The sequence below is a fragment of the Oryctolagus cuniculus genome, chromosome 19 (genome assembly GCF_964237555.1).
Source record: "Oryctolagus cuniculus chromosome 19, mOryCun1.1, whole genome shotgun sequence".
Taxonomy (NCBI): domain Eukaryota; kingdom Metazoa; phylum Chordata; class Mammalia; order Lagomorpha; family Leporidae; genus Oryctolagus; species Oryctolagus cuniculus.
In genome coordinates this window covers 22,543,336-22,570,387 of record NC_091450.1, presented here as the reverse complement: position 1 = coordinate 22,570,387, position 27,052 = coordinate 22,543,336, and the positions used below count along the sequence as shown (strand labels likewise).

The following is a 27,052-nucleotide window of genomic DNA, read 5'->3' as shown; positions in this document are numbered from 1 at the left end:
AGAGTCCACATTTCTTAGGGTCTACTGCTAACTCTGGAACTGCAGGAATTAAATGCTAAATAGTCTTGGAAATAACGACTGCCAGTTGCTCCTGGTCAGGAGCAGTGCAAAGCTAGGGATATCTAAGAATGCCGACCTCACTACTAACATACCTATAGGGGGCTGAGTGCTGACCTCCAAAAAGATCTGTCCATATTCTGCTCCCTAGAGCCTGTGGACGCTGCTCTATTTGCTAAAGACTTCACAGATGTCAGTAACAAACTCTGCGATGAGATTATCATGGGTTGTGTGCATGGATACGAAATGCTGTCAAAAATGTCCTTCTAAGAGTCAGGCAGAGACTGGAGCCAGGAAGCCCCAAGTCAAAGAACGCCAGCAGCCACCAGACAGCAGAGGAGGCAAGGTACAGATCCTAGCACAGAGCCTCCGGAGGGAGTCTGGCAGCGCTGATAACCTGATTTGGAACTCCTGGCCTCCAGAAATGTGAGAGTTCTGATGTTTTAAGCCACCTCGCTTTGGGTAATCTGTTACGGAGGCCACAGGATGCTGACACAACGCTCTATAGTAGAGGAGGCAAGCTGCTTAAACATACACTCAGGGGTTAACTGATTTAATTTTATCTCAACAAATTTTTTTTTTTGGAAACATAAACAATTTATTAAGCCAAAGGGAAATGGAGTTTAAAGTAACTAGAGATGGGCCATGCATTTGGTAGAGCAGTTACGATGCAGAATGCCTGGGTTTGAGTCATGGCTCCACTCCAGAATCCAGGTTCCTGCTCTTGTGAACCCCAGGACGTGGCAGTGATGGCTCAAGGAGTTGGGTCCCTGGCATCAACAAGAGAAACCCAGATTCATTTCCTGACTCCTGGCTTAGCCTTGACTGTTGTGGGTATTTAAGGAAAAAAGAAGCAGATGGGTGCTTTCTCTGTTTCTTTCTGTCTCTCTGACTTTTAAATAAATAAAAAATTAGTCACCAAAGCAGATATAAGAAAAAAACATTTCTGCCTGAGGACAGCTCTGGCAGTGTCTACGTAGGCTTTCTGATGAGGTCACACAATCTACCTGATCAATCTAATGACAATCAAGATCCTATAAGTAGCTAGCCTAGGAGTTAAGAGGCTGGCTTAGGGTTCAATACTCAGTTCTGCTCCTAACTTCAGCTTCATGAGCGGGGATGGCTCAAGTGGTTGTGTCCATTCCACCATGTGGAAGACCTGGATTGAGTTCCAGGTTCTTGACGTTGGCCCTGGCTGTTGTGGGCATTTGGAAAGTGAACAAGCAGGTCAAGGAAAGCCCTCATTAAAAAAAAAAAAAAAAAAAAAAGGGAAAAGAATAAGAAAGATCACAACTTAGATATCAGTATCAGGCAAGGCAGTATCAACTTGACGTAAGCACTCTCCTCCTGAAGAAGTCAAAGAAACAAATAGTAGCAGTTCCTAGTCTTCAAAAACTAAACTAAAGGCCTAAGAACAATTTAACATGACCTCGCCTCACCTGCATGAAAATCAGTGCACTAAATAAGTTCCAAAGCAATGAAACCAATTCCTGGAGATTCTTTTTAGCCCTGTAAACTTGGGGAACCCCAAATGAAACAAACTTGACTCTCAAGTCAAATAAGGGGTTTGGTTTAGGTATGTGAGAATAAAATGCCTCTTTGTATACTAGATAAAAATACATTTTTGTGGACTAGGGAAGAGCTGGCTTTCAGACCTTGTGGAACCCGGGAGGCTCCTCAGGCATTGGCAGTGCCAATTTTATTCCTCCAGGGCACCCAGCTCCAGAACTCGCACAGCCTGCAAGAGTGTGAACGTGGGCTCCATGTTTACTAAAGGCTATTTCCTTGCTCTTGATGATGAAAGAGTAACTTCCACAACAGCACCACAGTGCACACCTAACCCACTCCCTGAGCTATGCTGAACATCCCCCAGCTTCAAATTCCATTTCTGGTAAAAGCCAGAGGGCAAAGGACATCATATTTAGAAAGACCTGTATTACTCTTTTATCCAAGAAGCACTCAGAAAAAAGAAAGAACTACCACCAAGTTCTTGAGAAAACCAATCAACAGGAAAGGTGGCGCCCAAGTCACAGCTGCTATTTATCTGCCCCTCTCCTCTCTCCTTCAGCTCTGGCATCACCAGGAGCTTCTGGATAAAGAGGTTTCTGGCACAGGCAAATAGGGGAGCCTTCCCGCTTCCCTCTTCTGCCTCACAGCTTACCCAGTGTCCCCGGCATCAGATGGCTCACTGCACATGAGTGCGACTAATCTACAGGGCAATTACTTGTTTCTCTTTCACAACCCAACTTTGCAGCAAGACCTTTTAAATTAAAATACAAGGATAATCATTAAGTGTTTGCTTAGGAAGATTTCTAAGTTGCCACTCTCTTAAAAAAAAAAAAATTTAACTAAGCACACACTACCGACTTTGCCTCAGCCCCACCAGCAGATTCATGTTACTTCCTTGAAGGTCACTGTGGCGAAGGTCATAGTAACAGCTACATCTGCACACTGCTCGCCTTCCACACCACATACTGAGCAGTCTTCTCAATGGTGCTGCCCCACAAGCTGGACATTCAGCAACTGTTTCACAAACGTGGAAACTGAGCGCCAGACAGGACAAATGTCCTTCGGTCGGTTGTGTGATGTGAACACAGAAGACTCACCCCGGAGTCTCTGTCCCAGCCTCATGCCTCTGCTGCTTCATTTATGAGCCAACCTCAGTCAAGGTAGATACACAACCATGTATTTATAGATACTGAAATGTATTTGCCCAAGGCGTGACCTCAACATAAGACAGCCATATACTTAAGAAACAAAATGCTCCAGTTGTTTTTAAAATAACAGATTTTTACTATATTTTTTCTTTTTTTTTTGACAGGCAGAGTGGACAGTGAGAGAGAGACACAGAGAGAAAGGTCTTCCTTTGCCGTTGGTTCACCCTCCAATGGCCGCCGCGGCCGGCGCGCTGCGGCTGGCGCACCGCGCTGATCCAATGGCAGGAGCCAAGAGCCAGGTGCTTTTCCTGGTCTCCCATGGGGTGCAGGGCCCAAGCACTTGGGCCATCCTCCACTGCACTCCCTGGCCACAGCAGAGAGCTGGCCTGGAAGAGGGGCAACCGGGACAGAATCCGGCGCCCCGACCGGGACTAGAACCCGGTGTGCCGGCGCTGCTAGGCGGAGGATTAGCCTAGTGAGCTGCGGCGCCGGCTGAGATTTTTACTATATTAAAATCTTACTGAAGCAATGAGTTGCTCCAAAAGAAACGGCTCACAAGAGGACAACAGAGAAACAGACAGTGGCTTGGAGGCTATCAGGGACGGGTGAACAGGGATGGGAGGCACTGCGTGAGGACTATGGACTGCACTTGGGGCGATGAGAATGTTCTGGAAATGGCAGTGGTGACAGCTGCACAACACTGAAAACATCATCACCAAACTGTACCAACGTACTTCAAAAAGCTCTTGTGAAAGTGTAACTAAGTTTAATTTGGAAAAAAAAAAAAAAAACAAAAAAAGGCTGGCACTGTGGCTCACTTGGCTAATCGGTTCTGTCCCGGTTGCTCCTCTTGCAGTCCAGCTCTCTGCTGTGGCCCGGGAGTGCAGCAGAGGATGGCCCAAGTCCTTGGGTCCCTGCACCCGAATGGGAGACCGGGAGGAAGTACCCGGCTCCTGGCTTTGGATCAGCGCAGCGCCGGCCGTAGCGGCCATTAAGGGAGTGAACCAACAGAAGGAAGACTTTTCTCTCTGTTTCTCTCTCACTATCTGTCTCTGTCTCTGTCTCTGTCTCTCTCTCTCTCTCTCACTGTCTAACTCTGCCTGGCAAAAAAAAAAATAAAGGTTGAAATCCATGTATAGTATTTTCTAAGGTTTATTTTTATTGGGGGGGCGGGGCGAGAGAAAGAGAGAGAGAAGCAGGCAGGCAGGAATTCCATGAGTGACCCAGAAACTCCACATGGGTGATGGGTGGCAGGGACATAAGTACTTGAGCCATCATCTACTGCCTTGCAGGGTGGGCACAGGCTGGATGAAGATCAGAAGTGGGGATGAAACTTGACCCCAGGTGCTCCAATGTGGGAGGGATGTGGGTATCTGAAGCAGCAGCTTAGTCTGCTGCACCACACTTGCCCAGCATCATTTTTTTCATAACACATTTTTCATGAATTTTTAGAATATCCCCTTACACATAAAAATGGCTAAAATGGCAAAGTTTTTAACACAAATATTTTATCAAAATTTAAAAGCTAATGTAATAAATCCCAAACCATTGAATTACCCTTAAAAATGTTTATTTTTTCATTCTTGTGACATGCAGAGTGATCGAAATTTAGAGACAAAGACAGAGAGATCTTCCACCTGCTAGTTCACTTCTTGAGTGCCTGTTAACATCTAGGGCCAGACCAATCTGAAGCCAGGACTGCAGAACTCTATCCAAGTCTCCCACATGAGTGGCAGGGGCCCAAATAATGGGCCATCATCTGCTGCTTTTCCAGGTACATTAGCAGGAAACTGGATCAATAGCAGAACAGCCAGGATTGGCATCAGCACCCTGATATGGGTTACCAGTGTTACAAGCAGGGGCTTAACATACTATGCCACAATGCCCACACTAAATCATATTCTTTTAATGGGCAAACTGTATACAAATTTCAATTAAGCAGTTTTTTTTTAAAGCAAGGAAATAGCTTCTAATGGGTCACTTAGCACCTGCTGTTTCTTTTTTTAAAATTAGTATTTATATATTTTCATTTTTATATGAAAGGCTCAGAAACAGAGATAGATGTAGAAAGATCTTCCATCTACTGCTTCATTTCCCAAATGCTTCCGACAGCTAAGGCTGGTACAGGACAAAGCCAAGAACCTGGAATTCAACCTGAGTCTCCCACATGGGTGGCAGGGATTCAAGTACTTACTCCAAGCAACTGCTACGCCCCAGGGAATGCATTAATGGGAAGCTGGAACTGGAAGTGGAATGAGGACTCCAATATGGGATGCTGGCATCCTAAGTGACTTCTGAACCACTGTGGCAAATGCTCAACCCAGTAAATTTCTTTCTATGCCCAATAAAAATCTACAACTGAAAATGCCACACTACACAGAAACTACAGAATAACAATAGACCTCCAGGCATAAAAAAAAAAAGCTAAATAAAGATATGACACCCTTCCTTATAAGCAGGTTTGTTTTTTGATACCTACCCATCCCCCAATGCCACTCCCACCCATGTCTTTATGGTCAAAGCACCTAACTCAACACCAAGACCTACTTAGAGTGTAGGTGGTACAAAACATACAATTATACAGTATGGGCTGTTTTTTGTCTTCATAGAAGACACTGTGTAACTGCTGTTTGAGACAAGTTACCTCAAAGTATAAATGTCACCACAGCAGGGACTACAGTGGCAAGTCCAGTGAGGTCTCAGATGTGCATATCTTGACATGCATGGTCTTGCTTCACCTGTAACAATTCTATCTCTGTCTCTCTTTAACTCTGGCTTTCAAACAAATAAATAAATCTTAAAAAAAAAAAAAAGTAAATCTCTCAGAAGTTAAATATCAAGCAGAGAGCCCTATTTGTGGCCAGCACATAACTGCTTTCCATGGAGGAGAAGGAATAAGCATTGGCATGCCTTACTGCAGGCACTATGATGGCTCCTCCCCACCCTGCACCTAGGCTGTCACACAGACCTATCCCACCTGCCATAAACTGCTGCCTTATATTCATTTGAATAGCAAAACTTTTATTTATTTATTTATGTTCAGTTGAAAGGCATAGAGATGGAGAGAGAGAGCGATCTTCTACCCCCAGCTCAGTCCCCAAATGCCTGTAACAGCTGGGGCTGGGCCAGGCAGAAGCCAGGAGCCTGGAACTCGATTTGGGTCTCCCACAAGGGGTGGGGACCCTAGGTACTTGAGCCACCACATGCTGCCTCCCAGGGTACACGTTAGCCAGAAGCTGGATTGCAAGTGGAGCTAGGACTCAAAGCCAGGCACCTCAATATGGGATGCAGGGGTCCCACAAAAGTGGTGTCTTAATTGATGTGCCATATACTCACCCCAACAAAACTTCTTAAACCCTGCAAAGCAAAGCAATCTTACTTAGTTATCCAAGTCCTCCCTCGTCCCATGCAATCCCCAGGACCAGTTACACCCATTCCTACAGAAGGGGAAACAATCTGCTGGAGGATGTGTGCTTCTTAGTGTTGACTGAGAAAGCACTGTCCTCCCACGTTTCCAGTAGAACCCCGTTTGGATTCCAAACACAGCAAGGACAAGGCAGCGCCCGATTCAGCAACTGCAGCCATTGACCTCTCCTTCTGCACTCCTTCACAGAGCACCGGTGAAGTAAGAGACTTGCTCATCTGTTCCCTCCTTCTAAGAGCCAGGCGAAATGGAAAATAACTTTGCCCACAACTCTTCATAAAAGGCAAGGTACAAGAGAGTTCAAGGTGCCCTGCCGAGATGGATGGCTCTCGGGAAAGCGTCAGGCAGGAGTCTGCGATGTGCTTTCCGTGGTCCCATACAAAGCAGGAGCAGAGAGTATTTTTAGCTCTTTCCAGCCTAAAAGGAATTGACCAAAGAATCTTTCCAAGACTGGTTTTCCATGCATTGATTAAAACTGACTAAGGTTATAAAAGAAGATAAATCATTTCCTGACCAGAGAGTCTCCAGGGCAGATGAAGAGTACATTCCACTCAACCCATCCTTAGCAGGGGCCCATCCACAACCCAGCTCTCTCAGGACTTTCATCCTGATCCTAACTAAGCAAGGAAGCGCAGGGGAGGCGCCCAGGCCACATCAAGTTCTCACAGGAAAACACAGTCAATCTTTGCATACACGCAAACACCAGCTGTCTCAGGATTTTCTCAATACCTGATTTAATACAGCTTTCCTGAAAGCAGAAACTGATGCCACTACATGCAGATTTAGAATAATGCAGAAAAGGGGGTAGCTTATTTCCCCTCAAGGTTTGCATTTTAAAATTCTGCTGAGGGCAGAACAAAATATTATTTGCATGTGTGGGCAGTTTTATGTTCCCCTAAATCTATGTCAGGGCTATGCGTGTTTGGTAAAGTTTACACTGAGAAAAGCCTGGTGTCGAAATAAATTAATCATCAGAAAAATTTACATTTGTTCCTAAAATTATAAGCTTCAGATAACCTTGTTTGTATAACCTTAAAAATAAAAAATCAAGATTTAATGTAGACACACCTACAAAGAGGAACAAGGTCAATATTAATGAAGAAAGTGATGTCAAAAGAAGCAGTTTCTTTTCCTACTTCCTGAAAGGTTTGTGAGAGGAAAGTGGGCGTCGGCCTCGCAGTCCAGACGCCTCTGTCTCACACCGGAGTGCCTGGTTTGAGCCCCAGCTCTCGCTCCTGACTCCGGCTTCCCAACAGTGTAGACCCTCGAAGCAGGAGTGATGGCTCAAGTAATGGGGGTCCTGCCTCCCACATGAGAGATATAAACAGGGTTCCTGGTTACTGGCTCCCACCTGGACTGAACCCCCAAATGCTGCAAGTATTATCCATACTCCTCTCTCTGCCTGTCAAATAAATGAATAATAATAAAAGTGTTAAGAATAGGTGACTGTATTTGACCAAATTATTCCAATTCAGACTAATAAAACCATTTGAACTTCAAATTATGATCTATTTTTCCTTCAAACATGAAGAAAATATTCTTCTTTATACAGATGAGTAAATATAGGACAAAAGCTCAAGTTAGACAAGAAATTTTAGTCCAGTATCACAGTGGGATTCCTGACTCTTCCCTTGTATTCAACTATTTTTGGTATGCATTTAGTTTTCAACAAAAAAAAATTCTGAATGGCCATATGTCCCTACTTAAAATGAAGTTATGCATTTACTGCCCAGTTCTTTATATAGAAGAGTGGGCATAGCATAGTGATATTAGATTGACCTGGAAATAGAGAACATCTTAGCAGCTAAGCATTTTTTAACTTAATTTTATTTATTATTTTAAAAGATTCATTCATTTTATTTGAAAGGCAGAGTTAGACAGGGAGGGAGGGAGGGAGGGAGAGGGAGAGGGAGAGGGAGAGGGAGAGAGAGAGAGAGAGGCGCGCCTTCCATCTGCTGCCTCACTCCCCAGATGGCCACAACAGCCGGAGCTGCACCGATCCAAAGCCAGGAGTTGGGAGCTTCTTCTAGGTCTCCCACACTGGTGCAGGGGCCCAAGGACTTGGGCCATCTTTTTTACTGCTTTCCCAGGCCATAGCAGAGAGCTGGATCTGAAGTGGAGCAGCCAGGACACGAACTGGTGCCCATATGAGTTGCCGGCACTACAGATGGCAGCTTTACCAGCCATGTCACAGCACTGATCCTTAAGCATTTTTTTTTTTTTTAATTTGAAAGGCAGAGAGAGGAAGAGACAGAGAGAGAGACAGATCAGTCTTTCATCGGCTGGACCATTCCCTAAATGACCAAAGTGACCCCAGGCTGGGCCAGGCCAAAGCTAGGAGTCTGGAACTTCATCTGGGTCTCACACCTGGGTGGAAGGGCCCAAGAACTTGGCCAATCTTCTGTTGCCTTCCCAGGCACATGAGCAGAGAACTGGATCAGAAGGGTAGCAGCCAGGAATTGAGCCAGCACTCACATGGGAAGCCAGCACTGCAGGTGGGTGAGTACATCACAACACTGGCCCCACAGCTCAGCTTTTTAATCAAAATTTATTTTGATTGCTTTGCATGCTGGTCACATATGTAACTGATAAAACAGATAAAGCCTCTAATCCAGTTCCTGTCTAATCACCTGACTTTACAAGGACTTGCTTTTCAGAAGCAGGATTGCTGTTTTGAATATTTACAAATACGTAAATATCTCCCATGTGAAAAATATTCTGGAACAATGGATTTAATATCATGTACACAGAAATGTAAAGAATGGGGCGGAGCCCAGATGGTGGAATAGTGAGGGCACGCACCGATAGTCCGGGAAAATTTAGTTTAATAAAAGTGGAGTTACGGTAGCCTCAGAAAAAGGATCAGGAAAAAAATTGCAGAGGAAACTCTTCCGGATCTAGTGGCTATGACTCAGAGGACCTACAGGGAGAGCAAGGTTGCCCAACGCACAGAAGCCAAGCCGCGGGAGCCGCAGGGTCTGCGTGCCAGTGCTGGAAGGGGAATGAATGTGACACAGACGACCAGCGGGGAGAGCAGGGAAGCCCAGGGCTCCGAGTCCACACATCGGCGCTGGAAGGGTCAGGTGAGCTCAGTAACCCAAGACATTGGCGGGGAAACGGCAAACAGAATCTAGAGGGAAGCAGGCTTGAGGCGGGAAAGTTCACCAGACTGACAACAGGAGAGAAGGAAAAAAAAAAAAGGTGGGGGGGTACTGGAACAGGTGAGTTTCTCTCTCCGCCAACCTTGCAAAGGCAAGCAAGAGACAAACAGCAGGCCCCATTCTGCATATACATAACAAAAGGGGAGAGCTAAGGAACTGAGGCACTACAATTCAGTAGCCTAGGCAACCCAGTGGGAGTCCGCAGGAGAAACTGAGCCCACACAGACTCTTTGGGTAGAAGCCAGAGATTGTAAGCTAAATACCATCAATTCTGCTCAGCCGTGCAGTATTACTTACCTCCTGAATAAATAAAATAAAATAAATAAATAAATAAATAAAAAGAGAGAGATTTACCATGCATAACCTGAGGGTGTCACCTTTGCACACCCGTAACCCAGAAGAACCAAGCAGAGCTCTCTGGCCACACCCATCTCAAGCCTCCAAGGCTCCTCCAACAGCAGACAGTCCACTTATGAAGATGATGAGATAGAAGAAATGCAAGATATGGATTTCAACAAATTTATGATAAGAACATTTAGAAGTTTTCAAAAGCAAATCCTTGAACTACAGAAATCCTTATTGGACAGGATTGAAAATCTCTCATGAAAATGAAATTTTAAGGAAGAATCAAAATGAAATGCAGAAACTAGTAGAACAGGAAAGTGTGATAGTGAAGAGAAATCAAAATGAAATGAAGAACTCAATAGATCAAATGACAAACACATTAGAGAGTCTAAAAAACAGAGTCAGTGAAACAGAAGAGAGAATATCGGACTTAGAAGACAGAGCACAGGAAAACATACAGTCAAACCAAAGAAAAGAAGAGGAAATTAGAAATCTAAAAAATATTGTCGGGAATACTATTAAAAAAACCAACATTCGAGTTCTAGGAGTTCCTGAAGGCATGGAGAGAGAGAAAGGATTAGAAGGCCTTTTTAGTGAGATACTAGCAGAGAACTTTCCGGGTTTGGAGAAGGACAGAGACATCCTAGTACAGGAAGCTCATAGAACCCCTAGTAAACATGACCAAAAGAGATCCTCACCACGACACGTGGTAATTAAACTCACCACAGTGAAACATAAAGAAAAGATCCTAAAATGCGCAAGAGAGAAACGTCAGATTACTCTCAGAGGATCTCCAATTAGACTCACAGCAGACTTCTCATCAGAAACACTACAGGCTAGGAGGGAATGGCGAGACATAGCACAGGTGCTAAGAGAGAAAAATTGCCAGCCCAGAATAATATATCCTACTAAGCTCTCATTTGTGAATGAAGGTGAAATAAAGACCTTTCATAGCAAACAGAAATTGAAAGAGTTTGCCGCCACTAGTCTGGCCCTGCAAAAGATACTTAAAGATGTGCTACACTCAGAAACACAGAAACCCGGCCATCAATATGAAAGAAGGTAAAGGAAGAAAACCTACCAGTAAAAGAGCATAGGAAGCTCAAAGCATATACTAGAAAATATCTTCGGGAAAATGGCAGGGCAAAGTCACTATGTATCAATAGTCACATTAAACGTGAATGGACTTAACTCTTCAGTTAAAAGGTACAGACTGGCTGAATGGATTAAGGAACAAAACCCAACTATTTGCTGCCTACAATAAACACATCTTTCTAACAAAGAGGCATGCAGACTGAAAGTGAAAGGTTGGAAAAAGATATTCCATGCCAACAGAAACCAAAAAAAAAGCAGGTGTAGCCATATTAATATCAGACAAAATAAACTTTAATACAAAAACTGTTAAGAGAGACAAAGAGGGGCACTATATAATGATTAAGGGTTTAATTCAACAGGAAGATGTAACTATTATAAATGTATATGCACCTAAATACAGGGCACTGGTCTATTTAAAAGATATGTTAAGGGACTTAAAGGGAGACTTAGATTCCAATACAATAGTACTGGGGGACTTCAATACTCCACTCTCAGAAATAGACAGATCATCCGGACAGAAGATCAACAAGGAAACAACAGATTTAATCGACACTATTGCCCAAATGGATCTAACAGATATCTACAGAACTTTCAATCCTACATCTAAAGACTTTACATTGTTCTCAGCAGTGCATGGAACGTTCTCTAGGATTGATCACATACTAGGCCATAAAGCAAGTCTCAGCAAATTTAAAAGAATTAGAATCATACCATGCAGCTTCTCAGACCACAGCGGAATGAAGCTGGAAATTAGCAACTCAGGAAACCCTAGAAAGTATGCAAACACATGGAGACTGAACAACATGCTCCTGAATGAACACTGGGTCATTCAAGAAATCAAAAGAGAAATCAAAAACTTTCTGGAAGTAAATGAGGATAACAACACAACATATCAAAACTGATGGTATACGGCAAAAGCAGTATTGAGAGGCAAGTTTATAGCAATAGGTGCTTATATCAAGAAACTGGAAAGGTACCAAATAAATGAGCTTTCAGCGCATCTCAAGGACCTAGAAAAACTGCAGCAAACCAGACCCAAATCTAGTAGGAGAAGAGAAATAATTAAAATCAGAGAAGAAATTAACAGGATTGAATCCAAAAAAAAATTACAAAAAATCAGCCAAGCGAAGAGCTGGTTTTTTGAAAAAATAAACAAAATTGACACCCCATTGGCCCAACTAACTAAAAAAAGAAGAGAAAAGACCCAAATCAATAAAATCAGAGATGAAAAAGGAAACGTAACAACAGACACCACAGAAATAAAAAGAATCGTCAGAAATTACTACAAGGACTTGCATGCCAGCAAACAGGAAAATCTATCAGAAATGGATAGATTCCTGGACACATGCAATCTACCTAAATTGAACCATGAAGACATAGAAAACCTAAATAGACCCATAACTGAAACAGAAATTGAAACAGTAATAAAGGCCCTCCCAACAAAGAAAAGCCCAGGACCAGATGGATTCACTGCTCAATTCTACCAGACATTTAAAGATGAACTAATTCCATTTCTTCTCAAACTATTCAGAACAATCGAAAAAGATGGAAGATGGAATCCTCCCAAATTCTATGAAGCCAGCATCACCTTAATCCCTAAGCCAGAGAAAGATGCAGTACTGAAAGAAAATTACAGACCAATATCCCTGATGAACACAGACGCAAAAATCCTCAATAAAATTCTCACCAATAGAATACAACAACACATCAGAAAAATCATCCACCCAGACCAAGTGGGATTTATCCCTGGTATGCAGGGATGGTTCAACATTTGCAAATCAATCAATATGATACACCACATTAACAGACTGTAGAAGAAAAACCATATGATTATCTCAATAGATGCAGAGAAAGCATTGGATAAAATTCAACACCCTTTCATGATGAAAACTCTAAGCAAATTGGGTATAGAAGGAACATTCCTCAATATAATCAAAGCAATTTATGAAAAACCCACAGACAGCATCCTATTGAATGGGGAAAAGTTGGAAGCATTTCCACTGAGATCTGGCACCAGACAGGGATGCCCACTCTCACCACTGCTATTTAACATAGTTCTGGAAGTTTTAGCCAGAGCCAGTAGACAAGAAAAAGAAATTAAAGGAATACAAATTGAGAAGGAAGAAGTCAAACTATCCCTCTTTGCAGACAATATGATTCTTTACTTAGGGGATCCAAAGAACTCTACTAAGAGACTATTGGAACTCATAGAGGAGTTTGGCAAAGTGGCAGGATATAAAATCAATGCACAAAAATCAACAGCCTTTGTATACACAAGCAATGCCACGGCTGAGAAAGAACTGCTAAGATCAATCCCATTCACAATAGCTACAAAAACAATCAAATACCTTGGAATAAACTTAACCAAGGACATTAAAGAGCTCTACGATGAGAATTACAAAATCTTAAAGAAAGAAATAGAAGAGGATACCAAAAAATGGAAAAATCTTCCATGCTCATGGATCAGAAGAATCAACATCATCAAAATGTCCATTCTCCCAAAAGCAATTTATAGATTCAATGCAATCCCAATCAAGATACTGAAGACCTTCTTCTCAGATCTAGAAAAAATGATGCTGAAATTCATATGGAGGCACAAGAGACCTCAAATAGCTAGAGCAATCTTGTACAACAAAAACAAAACCGGAGGCATCACAATACCAGATTTCAGGACATACTACAGGGCAGTTGTAATCATAACAGCATGGTACTGGTACAGAAACAGATGGATAGACCAATGGAACAGAATTGAAACACCAGAAATCAACCCAAACATCTACAGCCAACTTATATTTGACCAAGGATCTAAAACCAATTCCTGGAGCAAGGACAGTCTATTCAATAAATGGTGCTGGGAAAACTGGATTTCCACGTGCAGAAGCATGAAGCAAGACCCCTACCTTACACCTTACACAAAAATCCACTCAACATGGATTAAAGACCTAAATCTACGACCAGACACCATCAAGCTATTAGAGAACATTGGAGAAACCCTTCAAGATATTGGCACAGGCAAACAGTTTCTGGAAAAGACCCAGGAGGCACAGGCAGTCAAAGCCAAAATCAACTATTGGGATTGCATCAAATTGAGAAGTTTCTGTACTGCAAAAGAAACAGTCAGGAGAGTGAAGAGACAACCGACAGAATGGGAAAAAATATTGGCAAACTATGCAACAGATAAAGGGTTAATAACCAGAATCTACAAAGAGATCAAGAAACTCCACAAAAACAAAACCAACAACCCACTTAAGAGATGGGCCAAGGACCTCAATAGACATTTTTCAAAACAGGAAATCCAAATGGCCAACAGGCACATGAAAAAATGTTCAAGATCACTAGCAATCAGGGAAATGCAAATCAAAACCACAATGAGGTTTCACCTCACCCCAGTTAGAATGGCTCACATACAGAAATCTACCAACAACAGATGCTGGCGAGGATGTGGGGAAAAAGGGACACTAACCCACTGTTGGTGGGAATGCAAACTGGTCAAGCCACTATGGAAGCCAGTCTGGAGATTCCTCAGAAACCTGAATATAACCCTACCGTTTGACCCAGCCATCCCACTCCTTGGAATTTACCCAAAGGAAATTAAATTGGCAAACAAAAAAGCGGTCTGCATGCTAATGTTTATTGCAGCTCAATTCACAATAGCTAAGACCTGGAACCAACCTAAATGCCCATCAATGGTAGACTAGATAAAGAAATTATGGGATATGTACTCTTTAGAATACTATAACGCAGTAAAAAACAATGAAATCCGGTCATTTACAACAAAATGGAGGAATCTGGAACACATCATGCTGAGTGAAATAAGCCAGTCCCAAAGGGACAAATATCATATGTTCTCCCTGATCAGTGACAACTGACTGAACACCCAAAAGGAAACCTGTTGAAGTGAAATGGACACTATGAAAAATGGTGACTTGATCAGCATAGCCCTGACTGTTAATGAACAACTTAATACATTATCCCTCTTAGTATTTTTTTTTGTCTGTTCTACTTAATACTACTGGTTTAATTCTGTAGTTAATACACAGTTATTCTTAAGTGTTGAAATTTAACTGAAATGTGATCCCTGTTAAATATAAGAGTGGGAATAAGAGAGGGAAGAGATGTACAATTTGGGACATGCTCAAGCTGACTTGCCCCAAATGGTAGAGTTAGAAACGTATCAGGGGATTCCAATTCAATCCCATCAAGGTGGCATGTACCAATGCCATCTCACTAGTCCAAGTGATCAATTTCTGTTCACAATTGATCATAATGAAAGGACTAAGAGTCAAAGCGATTTCATAAACAAGACTAGTGTCTGCTAACACTAACCGATAGAATAAAAAAGGGAAGAGCGATCCAACATGGGAAGCGAGATACACAGCAGACTCATAGAATGGCGGATGTCCTAAACAGCACTCTGGCCTCAGAATCAGCCCTAAAGGCATTCGGATCCGGCTGAAAAGCCCATGAGAATATTTCAGGCATGGAAAGCCAAGACACTCTGGCAAAACAAACAAACAACAAAAAAAAAACACCTAAATGAAAGATCTCTGTGAGTGAGATCCCAGTGGAAAGAACAGGTCTTCAAAGAAGGAGGTACCTTTCTCTGAAGGGAGGAAAGAACTTCCACTTTGACTATGACCTTGTCTAAATAAGATAAGAGTCGGTGAACTCAAAAGGCTTCCATAGCCTTGGAAACTCATGACTGGAGTATAGGGAGATTACTGATGCCATAAACAGGAGTGTCAATTTGTAAAGTCAACAACAGGAGTCACTGTGCACTTACTCCTCATGTAGGATCTCTGTCCTTAATGTGCTGTACATTGTGATTTAATGCTATAACGAGTACTCAAACAGTATTTTTCACTTTGTGTTTCTATGTGGGTGCAAACTGTTGAAATCTTTACTTAATGTATACTAAACTGATCTTCTGTATATAAAGAAAATTGAAGAATGGAAGGGGAGAGGGAGTGGGAAAGGGGAGGGTTGTGGGTGGGAGGGAAGTCATTGGGTTGGGGGGGCCCATTGTAATCCATAAGCTGAACTTTGGAAATCTATATTCATTAAATAAAAGTTAAAAAAAAAAAAAGAAATGAAAGAATGGATGCCAGTACTGTGGTGCAGCAGGTAAGCCACAGCCTGCAGTGCTGGCATCCAATATGGGCATTGTTTCAAGTTTCAGCTGCTCCACTTCCGGTTGTTCCACTTCCAATCCAGCTCCCTGCTAATATGCCTGGGAAAGCAATGGTAGATGGCCCAAGTACTTGGGTTCCTGCACCCACGTGGGAGAACCGTTTGGAATTCAAGTCTGTTAGCTTTGACCTTGCCCAGTCCCGGCCATTTCATTTGGGGAGTCAACCAGCAGGTGGAAGATCTCTGTCTCTCCCTCTCTCTCACTCTGTCTTTCAAATGATAAGTCTTTTTTAAAAAAAAAGTTTTGAAAGTCAGACATACCTCTTACCCTCCACAGAAAAGAACAAAGATTAAAAGAAAAATAAAAAAAACAGGTGTGATGTTTGGCATGGCAGTTACATTGCCACTTGAAATGCCAGTATCCCTCTTGGGAATATCTCGTTTGAGTCCTGGCTACCCAGCATCTCATCAGCTTCCTGCTAAGGTGTACTATGGGAGGCAGTATATGACTCAAGTACATGGGTCCCTGCCACCTACATGGGAAATTCAGATTGAGTTCTGGGTTCCTGGCATTGACCTGGCCCAACCACGGCCATTGAGAGCATTTGGAAAGTGAACCAATGAATCCAAGATCTCTAATCAACTGTCTGTCACTCTTTCTTTCAAATTAAAAAATAAATATTTTTTAAAAAGAAAAAGCTAAAAAGTCTTAGAACTATAAAATACACTAACTCAGATAAAACCAGTTCAGAATCTGCAGGAATTGTGGTGTCTGGCATTCACATTTGTCTCTGCATCGCACCACTTAAGTACTATGGTGCCAGCATTTATGCAGGCATCATTAAGGAGACAGCATTTTAATCTCAGAAAGCAACAATGACAGGGTTGTAAAGTGCTGTACATAATGAAAGGAAGTGATGTAATCAACCCAACCCCAAAATAGTTCTTACTTCCAGGAGCAATGTTGGACGTGGGCAGCCTTTTTCTGTCTGGCTCACGAAGAATCTCCTGAGCCAACCCTGCCAAGCAAGCTGGGGTAAAGAAGGTTCAGGGCTCTGTCACAGAGCCCAGCTGTGGCTGGCTTGAGATTCACCTCCTTAACTTTAGCCTCAACTTCGTCAAGCTGGCTTTCTGGAGTAAGAATCTTGAGATTCCTTAAAAAAAAGCTCTGAACTTAAGACTTCTCCCTAAATTATACCGACTTCATACAATGAAGACACGTGAGCAAGTCTTTACTGGATCCACTCAAATAATGAAAGATAAACAAAAAAGAGGTAATCTGACCATTTGTATAACCAACACCTTCTGAGAAATAGTATTATTTGATTGGATAATATGCAGGTAGAAATCATAATCTTACATGTAAAATCTATACACATACACATCTCCCTTGTAGATCATCCGTTCATTCATTTAATTGAGGGTTAGAGAGCAAGACATACAGGGAAAACTCCCATTCACTGCTTAACTCTCCAAATGCCTGAAGTGGCCACGGTTGGGCTAGGGCTGGAGCCAGGAGTTGGAACACAAACCAGGTGTCCCACGAAGGGGGCCAACACAATTACTTGAGCCATCAGTGCTGTTTCCCAGGGTCTGTGTTGGCAGGAAGCTGAAACCAGGAGCTGGAGCTGGGAATTGAACCCTGGCACTTCTAGGCTAAGTGCCCACTCCCCCTTGCAGGTCATTTAAATGCCAAAACCACCAGTTCTTTTTTCTTGGAGGAGATGCACTACCTTTGTCCATGTTTTCAATTTTTCTATTCAACATATTTAGTGAATTGTTTCCCAAAGGGTCATTTTCTATTTTCAAAAAAAAAAAAAAACAAAACAAAAAACCAACCAGTTCAGTTAATACAAATGAGAAATAGCTCTTCTAAAACTGTACTGCAGCTCCCAATCATCCCAGATACCAGGCTCTTTCACAGTCAGAGAACTTGAGGATTGGCTGAGGACTGGGACCCACTGATTACTTACTTGTTAAAAAAAGGTTCAATGAGTTTTGATCTGGCAGACACATGAATTTTTGGAGGACTGAGAAAAGAACCTAATGAAGAAAAGAGGCAGTATTATACAATAACACAGACAAAAGTCGGGAAATGTATTTCAGTCAACAATATGGTTCAGCCAGGGCAAGAGGTGCTCTTAGGGACTAAGGACCACACCACAGGTAGTGTCAGGGGTTCCTCCCTCCCCTGGTCTCCTCCAACTCCTACCTCAAAACTGTCCAGCCTCCAAATGAGTGAGTAGATCCCAGGGAAATGGGAGTGGCATGGACCAATCATTGTGTCACCCCAAAATTTCTACGCTGAAGCCTACTCCCCCACGTGACTGTATGAGGATAAGACCTTTGCAGGTAATTAGGTCAGGTGGGTGGAGCCTTCATGAAGGGTATCAGTAACCTACAAGAGACAGGTGGGCTTCCTCTCACTTGGTTCTCCACAACAGGAGGACACCATGAGAAGCCAGACGTCTGCAAAGCAGGCTCACAGCAAACCCCAGATGTGCAGGTGCCTTGATCTTAAGATTTGCCAGCCTGCAGAACCGGGGGAAGCTACTTTGTCACAGCAGCCTGATCTGCCTAAGGGAGACAGGTGAGATCCACTCGAGCCACCGTGTACTCTGGACAGAAAGGCATATTCTGAGTACCTAGGTAATTTGCCATGGAGATGAAGCACAGTCCTGTGATATAAGCATCATAGCCTGCCTCGTGAAGCTGTTCAGAAGCTGTGTCATAACTGGGAAAACCTTCCGCACTTTCTAAAAAGAAAAAAAAAGTTTCCCCTAAGACATTATAAAACATGAAGACTAGTAAGCACATTGATCTACTAAATCCAAATTGCAATATTATCTGCTACAGAAAAATCCTAAATCAGCAGAAAAAAACTTAAGTAATTTCTTAATTTTCTCCATACAATACCTTTCAATACCAGACAGCAGTCTATGTTCAGTTAAGTCATCGCAGACTCAGCCTTGGGCCTCCTCAGCCCACCTGGAGAGAAGCTATTGACACTTATGCGTAACTGGCTCTTTGACAACTATTCCACTTCTGAGTGCTTTCTCAGGTCATGGAAAGGAGATTCTTCCCTCACACACATTGATCACATGAAGACAGTACGGAACATCAGAGCAGAGATGAACACCCTGCACTCTGCAGTCATACCCTCAGGGCCTGAATCTCTCCCAGCCGCTTCCTTGTCCTGTGACCTTGGGCAAGTCACTTCACCTGAGCCTTCACTTCTGTAATGGAGATAATCACACCTCCCTCAAGAGGCTTTTGTGAGGATCAAAGGGGAAAATGTAAGTAGAGCTCTTACCCAGTACACAGTAAGTGGTAAATACTCAGTAATTGCTTTCCATTGATGTCCCAGGAAAATCTGCCCCCAGAAACAAAAGACTACAATTCAATATTGGCTGCTCAAATTTAATATTGTCCTTTACTGTGTTTCCAAGCTCAGAGATCCAAAGATGACAGCACAACCACCTCCCAAAATAGGTCAGAACTTCTGTAATGCTGTCCTCGGATCAAGGGGCCACTTCATAGCAAAGACCATGCTATAACACAGCCATCTGTCACACTGACACACACAGGCTGGCAGGGTCCAGTCTGAGACAAGTAATCTGCTTCAGATTGAACTCTCTACCTGATACCAGAATTTTTTAGAGATAACAGAAAAAACCATAACCCATAAGTCATCATTTCCTAGAAACATTCTGGAAATGAACATCCAGGTTAATACAACATAGAATCAAAAGCATGAATGGGTGTTAACAATGAAAAGACTACAACTGTTTTTATATCAATACAATGCTCTTTAAGCAAGAATTCTTGGACTTCTGTTAAGTGTTAAATATTAGCTTTAAAAAAAAAAAAAACCTTTTAGCATGTTAGCCACCTAAGTAATACCCTCTCCTCTACCACCAGCCACAAAGCATTCTCAAATCAATTATTTCCATTATATAGTTATAGGAGAGATCTAAGTTTTCTGCCCCCCACCGATACCCCTTTTCTTAATTCCTATCTTGAATTATTACCCAGAAAGGGAAGCAAATAACTGTAATCTTGGCTGCTTTAATACCTTCCATTATCAATTTCTGAACCATTAGTCCTATTATCAATGCCTTTGGAAGTTTTCAGGCTACAGCTAATGGAATGCTAATTACAGTGTCAGCAGCACAGCAAGGCTATCAGAGACCAAGGAAGTAGCACCTGGAAGGCTCACCAAGGACCTGGGTAGGGGCCAGATGGCCAAACACTTCCATCCCACAACTCCCCCACCCCTCCTCCAACCAGCGGTTTGCCTCAATGCTACCGTTTCTACTCCCTAAGCCAGCTCTGGAGGCGGCAGGTCCGTGGAAGTCACCTTTAATCTCTTCTGTTAACCCAGTTCTGGGGTTGTTCTGAGACAGTAAATGCATTTTCATTTTACCCCCATTAACCACCAACTTTCTTGTCTCTGCTTAGAATATGCACCACAGGGTGAAAAAAAAGACACTTCAAGTTTTGGGAGAATTCCAAGCATGAGGTAAAAGCCTTGAAGCTCTAATTACCGAACTTCTCAATGAACGCTTACCCAACACTATTAGCATAAGATAAATGTATAATTAGGAGACCATCTTTATTCAGAAAACAGTGACTGAACATACAGAGCATGAACACATTAACTCAGCCAAAATCTATAAATGTGCAAGATCGTTTCTAGAGACATTTCACCTCATTTCTACAATTACATCATAATTATCACAGAGTTTGGTTTCAAGGTTGTTTAATATTCTTACCAACTTTAGGAGGGCTGAAAGGTGTCTCTTTTAAGCGTTTTTCCAATTCCGCAAGGGATGTGTTGTTAATGATATCCTGCAAACCAGGAAGTTGAGAATTATGAGAATTCGCCACCTCAGTGCAACATGCATTAAAGAGATTCACAGAGTGTCAGGGCAATAAAAAAAAAGAAGAAAGAAAAAGCATCTCGTGCTGCCCCCTTGTGTTCTTTAAAGAAACACAGAAGCCACTGTTTACTCAGGGTGAGAGAATCAGCAAGTCTAGTTTTCACTATATGGAAAGAAAAATACAATGAAATATTTTTTACAGCTATGTTAAATACTAAAAATCTTTTAGCATTAAGCAATACTGTTCTGGCATTTATCTTACTCAGTTAGATAAGTCACTTCCCACAGTAGCAAATACCTTGACTAGAATTTTCTTTATTCAAAAATATATCCATAGCACTCATGCTTTTGCTCAACTTTAGACAAAGACTTACAAAGAAGTGCAAAAAATAGTCTCTTGCAACCAGGAATTCATTGTTCGGTGAATTTTGATACATAAAAGAGGAAATATTATTTTTTTTTAAAATCGAGCTATATCCAAAATATATAAAATAAGGAAAGTAAAATTAAAACTATGTGCATGTATAAGCTTTTCAAAAGTAAATATTTTAATATTAAAAATTACATTCAAAAAGAATAAAAGAAAAAATAATTCTACCACCCCAAAATAAACTCTACCCACACTTTGCTATATCTTTTTCTGGTCATTTACTTCTCTATTTCTTCTCTTTCCTTCCTTTTCTTGATATATTTGAAATTATTTCTTTTAACTTATTTGATAGGTGGAGTTATAGACAGTGAGAGAGACAGAGAGAAAGGTCTTCTTTCCATTGGTTCACCCCCCAAATGGCTGCTACAGCCGGCACACTGCACCGATCCGAAGCCAGGAGCCAGGTGCTTCCTCCTGGTCTCCCGCATGAGTGCAGGCACCCAATTACTTGGGTCATCGTCCTCTGCCTTCCCGGGCCACAGCAGAGAGCTGGACTGGAAGAGGAGCAACCAGGACCAGAACCTGGGGCCCATATGGGATTCAGGCGCCACAGGCGGAGGATTAGCCAAGTGAGCCATGGCGCTGGCCCCTGAAATGACATTTAAATAGCTCTGTATGTTCAATGTTTAAATAGACCAGAATTCTAAAGGTCTTCATAATAATTCAGAAAATTCCAACAACTTAATACCGATATCTCAAATTTAAGGAATACCTTAAAAGGTTGTGTGCTGGCCATCAATTTTGTATCCAAGAGTCTGAAAACAAAAGAATTTTTAATAAGACAAACAGAATGTCTATCAATGTTCAAAATGTATTTTACTCAAAAAGCATAAAATAGTTAATACACAAAATCCCTACTTAAATAATAAAATGCATCCTTGGTATACAGTTAAAATACTTGACAGTGGCCACAGGAACAAGGCGCATGAGCCACTCCGACCCTAGCACTGGCATCCTTGCCACAGCAGCCTGGGGGCTCAGTCGCACCACTGGGAGCTTCATCAAGTGGCCATGGGAGGGTCCACGCTCTGATGCACTCAGGGCACAGTTCCACAGCTGCTTGAACCCTGTGAGCATGGGCTCCAGCAATCTCAAGAGTCAAACATCCCCCAGATGTTTCCACACGGTTCGTGTACGGGTCGGACACTCCCAAACAGCTACCATCGACTGCCGCCACCCAGGTTTGTATGAATTCTTACAGAAGACCCAAGTCTGCTTTTAGTAGTTTCATACCAACGTTGTTTCTTATTATCTATTTCAGAGACTAGAAATACTAAAAAGACCAATATGGCACTATTCTATTTCAGAGACCGTGTGTGTGAGTGTGTGTGAAAGGTGAGAGAGAGACAGCAGCCACTGATATAAAAACTGCATTTCTTTTCACATTAAGTGTAAACACTGTGGATTACAGGCCAGAAATAGCCCAGCTGAAAGAGTCGCTGTCCAGCTGCCATGCACGTCCCTCTGTGAAAGGATCTTAAAACCCATCCTTTGCCCTGTAAGCTGCGCATGCCTGACATGTGGTCTACCAGACATAGAACTCATGGGAACGCCGACTGCTGACACACTGAAGGACAGGAGCACTGCCTAGTGGAGGGAAGAGTCTCCAGCCACACAGTTCTTGCCTGCTGAGGGTACTCTCAGCTGGACACTTCAACAGCCACAAGGCACAGCCTCATATAACAAAGTAAGTATTATCTCAAGCAACTTCAGCAGCTCTTCAGACAGCAAGATGTGAGATAAGAAAAAAGGTGTTGCTGCCTACTTTCACTCTCAGCACAAATTTTCACTTTTAATGTGATAACCAAACCAATCAAGAACTGTAAAACTCCACTGTCACAAAGCTGGAGATATGAAATCTTTCCCCAGCCTAGATCAACTGGATTCTAATCATGATCTAATCATTCTGATAAATTACTATATACCTATTTGCATTGCGTAAGTCACAATGATTGTTTAAGTGAAAAACAAATCAAAATGCTTACCTGGGAAAAACACACGATGTCATCTCCTTAAACTCATTTAAGTCCTAAAAAAACAAAAAATGACTTGTTACAATTTTCCCAATATACTCACAGTATGAAAAAAACGTACGTAAGCAGTTCAGTTCCACAGCTGTCTCCTCAGTCACACCTCACCCAGGCCTTAAGCTAAACTGCAAAAACCCATTTCTGGTTAATAATTAATTATTTTTAAAAATTCATCCTACTTTCCTCACTCACTTATTGGGAACCATATTACCTGGTAACTAATCTTTGCAAAAGCACAAAAGACCAATTTAAGGATTTTATGACTGAAGTAGGAGGGCAGAGGTTTCATTATATGTAGAAGACTACATATTTGAGAGGCCAGAAAAGCTGCACTAATAGCCAACAGGTTATGCTCTATGAAACAAATTTATCATAATTAGTGAGATTACAAGGGTCATTTAAATTAAATGGCTTACACAGGAACTGGATATTCTGTAAACTAGAGTAAACCTCTATTGCAATCATCTTTGAAATGTCAGATAAAATAGCTATTAAAACACAGATCTTCTAATACACACCTGATTGCTGCTTTATTCAGAAAATTGCTAAAGTGGCACTAACAGTAAGTGTCTAAATTAGACAATTCATTTCCCACGTTTATTTTGACCGGGAAGTCTAGAACTGCGAGCACTCTAATAATGCATTAGCTCATTTACATACATAATTGCCATGCTAGACTGAACAGTCCCACTCCTGACCCTTTGTAAACCACACTTCTCTTCAACGTTGTTCATGCTTCACAGGACACTGCCATTTCCAATTAGCTTTCCAAGCTTGCAAACACAGACTGCATTTAGTGAGCTTGAACTCTCCTCCAGTTTTTCAATGGCTATCATTAAATTAATGGACAATGCATGACAAGTGGTTTCAATGCTCAGTCGAACAAAAATGCAATAATGACTGTTTGTAATCTCTCAGAACCACTAAAAAGCTTTGTAAGCGTGAAAAAAGTAGACTTCGGCTACCTCCAGGGCCAACATATAGTACAGTTCCAGACCAGCACTTTGGAAAAGGTCACGCTCAAGAACCTGGGAGACTCCCGAGAAGAGACTCCCCTGAAAGGCAGCTCCAAAACACAGATGCCATGGAGTACTTTAAAATGTAAACTCTAATGCCTGTGGATGTCAAAGTTCTACCACTATAAACAGGTTTTCTCGTTTACTCTCATCATTTCTTCCAAAGGTAGACAGAAGAAAACCATTTATTTCCTCTGATCATGCCAGAATATAAAAAAGTTAAGCAACTTACTCTGATAGCCTTATTAATAAAGCAAGGGGTAAAACCACTTATCCTAAGGCTGGCAATGTGGGTCAGCCAGTTAAGCCACTGCCTGCAGCACTGGCAGACCGGTTCAAGTCCCGGCTGCTACCTTCAGACCCAGCTCTTGGCTAATGCCCGTGGGAAAACAATGGGAAAGGGCCAAGTGCTTGGGCCCCTACACCCATGTGGGAGACCCAGAAGCAGCTCCTGCTTCCTGGCTTTGACCTGGCTCAGCCCTGGCTGTTGCAGCCCTTTGGAAAGTGAACCAGTGAATGGAAGACATCTCTCTGTCTCTCCTTATCTCTCTACTGACTCTTTCAAGTAAGTAAATAAATCTTAAAAGAGAAATTTACCCTAACCTACTTTCTATTTTGCAATGAATCTCATGTTCTTTCTACAGGAATCTGATTCAAGACTAGCTTCAAATATTTATTAAGTGGCCATATACAAAGTACTATGTGGACATCGTGCAAAAATAAATAAATAAACAAATAAATAAGTAAATAAGGCTACACTCCTTGCCTTAGGGGCCAGTCACCTAGAAGGAAAGGTGGCAGGATAATAAAAGACAAAATTTCATGTGCCTTCGAGGCACCAAATCCTGTGGGAGTTCAGAGAGAAAAGATCATACCACCCCTTGGGCAAGGCAGAAGGCAAGGCGAAGTCCTTCATAAGGAAAGGCATGGCAGACCTTGGGAAGACAGGGAAAAGCAACACTGTATAGCAGTACAGCAACACTGAAAAAACCAGAGAAAATTCAAGTTGAAGGAAATTATAGCCAGAACCACAGACCTGGGTACAAATAAGGCAGCGTAGGCTGGGAAGATGGAGTAACAAGTGGTTATACTACGCAAGCAGGAAAGCCAACTATGCTGAGCCAAAAAGAAGCAACTGGATGGAAAAACAAGGAATTTCAGAATTCTGAGCAGGGCCAGTGACGTGAACAGAGTCAGACATCAGCACATGGTAGAACTGGAGCAGTCAGAAGATATTTCTTAGTTAAACTGATATTTAAGGCCTCCTATGTGCCAAGTTACTTGGTATTAAATAGACATTCCTCTTTCCTTATTGATAAAATCATTGCTTTAACGGCCAAAAAATTAGGAGACGAGCTGCTACTTTGGTCTTTCTGGCCAATAGGAAGTGGTTGACCTGAAAGAAATGTTAGCTCTTGAAATGCAGAAAACGCAAATCCACACTCAGGTCTGAGAATCACAACTAAGGCTCTGAGTCACACAGAGGACAGGGTTGTCATGGAAGTGATGAAACATTCAGGTGTACACAAGGGGAGCAGCACACTCAAAGCTGGGCTGGCTCAAACTCTTCCAAAGGAGAGCAGTCAGATGCTGATCTACCAACATGACCTGAGAAATGTGAAGGAGCTGAAGGTTTGCAGACACACAAATGACACTGAGCTCTGAGGAGATGCCTTCCAGTTCAGAAATAACAGAAGATTAATCTAATCCGATGGCAGCTTAAAGCAGGGATTGCCAAACTATGGCCCGCAGATCCCATTTTGCTGAAACATATCCATGCCCTTTTCTTGATGTATTCTAATGACAGAGACAGAGTTGAGACATGTGATAGAGACTTTACAACCTGGAAAACAAAGTATTTCACAATGTGGCCATCATAGAAAAAAACATACCCACTTCTGGGTGAAAGGAGGGACTGACTGTTGAGGGGGCACAGGGAATCCTGCCTTCAGTGTACTAAATTCTGGTAAGAAATAAGGCTACCTGGAATAGACACTAGAAAAACCCACATACGAGAGATAGCATGGAGATAAAAGTGCTAGGCTTTTTAACTGACCGGATCATGACAGGAATGGAATCAGGAGAAAGAACTGGTTGGAGACAGAAGAAGAAATGAAAAATAGTATATGGTAAATACCTGGCTTGAGACATGAAAATTCTCAAGCACACCAAGTCTGAAAGCTGTCCATGTGGAGAAGTCTGGAGTCATGAAATGTGTATCCAATCAGGAGAGGCCACAGGTGGGGGTACAGATGGTGGTGTCTAGCTGAACTTATGAAAGCAGGTAAGATCATTACCAACAGAAAATATGGAGAGAAAACAAAGGAGTGGAGGACAGAGTGATGGAGGGGTGGGGGACAGTCAGCAGGAGAGGAAGCGCCAGAGAGGAGACCAAGAAGCTCGTGCTTCGGTGCACTGAGACAAACTGGCTGAACAGGGAAGGACAGCACCCAGGTCAACAGAGAACCTAAGGGAAGCAAGCGGGTTAAAGAATCCTGTAGGACCTGACACAGCCCAGTTGGCACCACACACCTTCCATGGCATTGTCACATCTAACTGTCGCAGTGCCAAACTAGCGGCCTACACCTGTGGCCTAGGAACCCCTGCCCAGTACTAGATGAACAAACCACTGACAGGTAGACAATGAAACAATGTTTACCCTTGCTCTGGCAAAGGCAAATGAGTGAAAACTCCTTAAAATGGCTCATTTATACAGCTTGTCAAAATTTTCTCTGGGGGCTGGCGCTGTGGTGTAGCAGGTAAACTCACTGCCTGCAGTGCTGGCACCCCATATGGGCGCTGGTTCGAGTCCCAGCTGCTCCAC

The 27,052-nt window shown here is 42.4% G+C and overlaps 1 protein-coding gene and 1 pseudogene across 8 annotated transcripts in view; one reads left to right on the top strand and one right to left on the bottom strand.

The window, feature by feature from the left end:
- Window positions 1-27,052, bottom strand: part of PARN (poly(A)-specific ribonuclease) — a 173,313-nt gene that overhangs the window by 117,388 nt on the left and 28,873 nt on the right. For all 8 annotated transcript variants that reach the window (XM_002711762.5, XM_070064792.1, XM_017342468.3 and 5 more), the window contains 5 exons: window positions 23,168-23,211; window positions 21,895-21,937; window positions 20,645-20,720; window positions 18,515-18,625; window positions 17,843-17,912 (listed from right to left, as the gene is read on the bottom strand). In XM_002711762.5, coding sequence (XP_002711808.2) covers window positions 17,843-17,912; window positions 18,515-18,625; window positions 20,645-20,720; window positions 21,895-21,937; window positions 23,168-23,211 — 344 coding nt within the window. The remainder of the gene's footprint in view (window positions 1-17,842; window positions 17,913-18,514; window positions 18,626-20,644; window positions 20,721-21,894; window positions 21,938-23,167; window positions 23,212-27,052) is intronic.
- LOC127491512 (small nucleolar RNA SNORA40) lies at window positions 21,088-21,204 on the top strand (annotated as a pseudogene).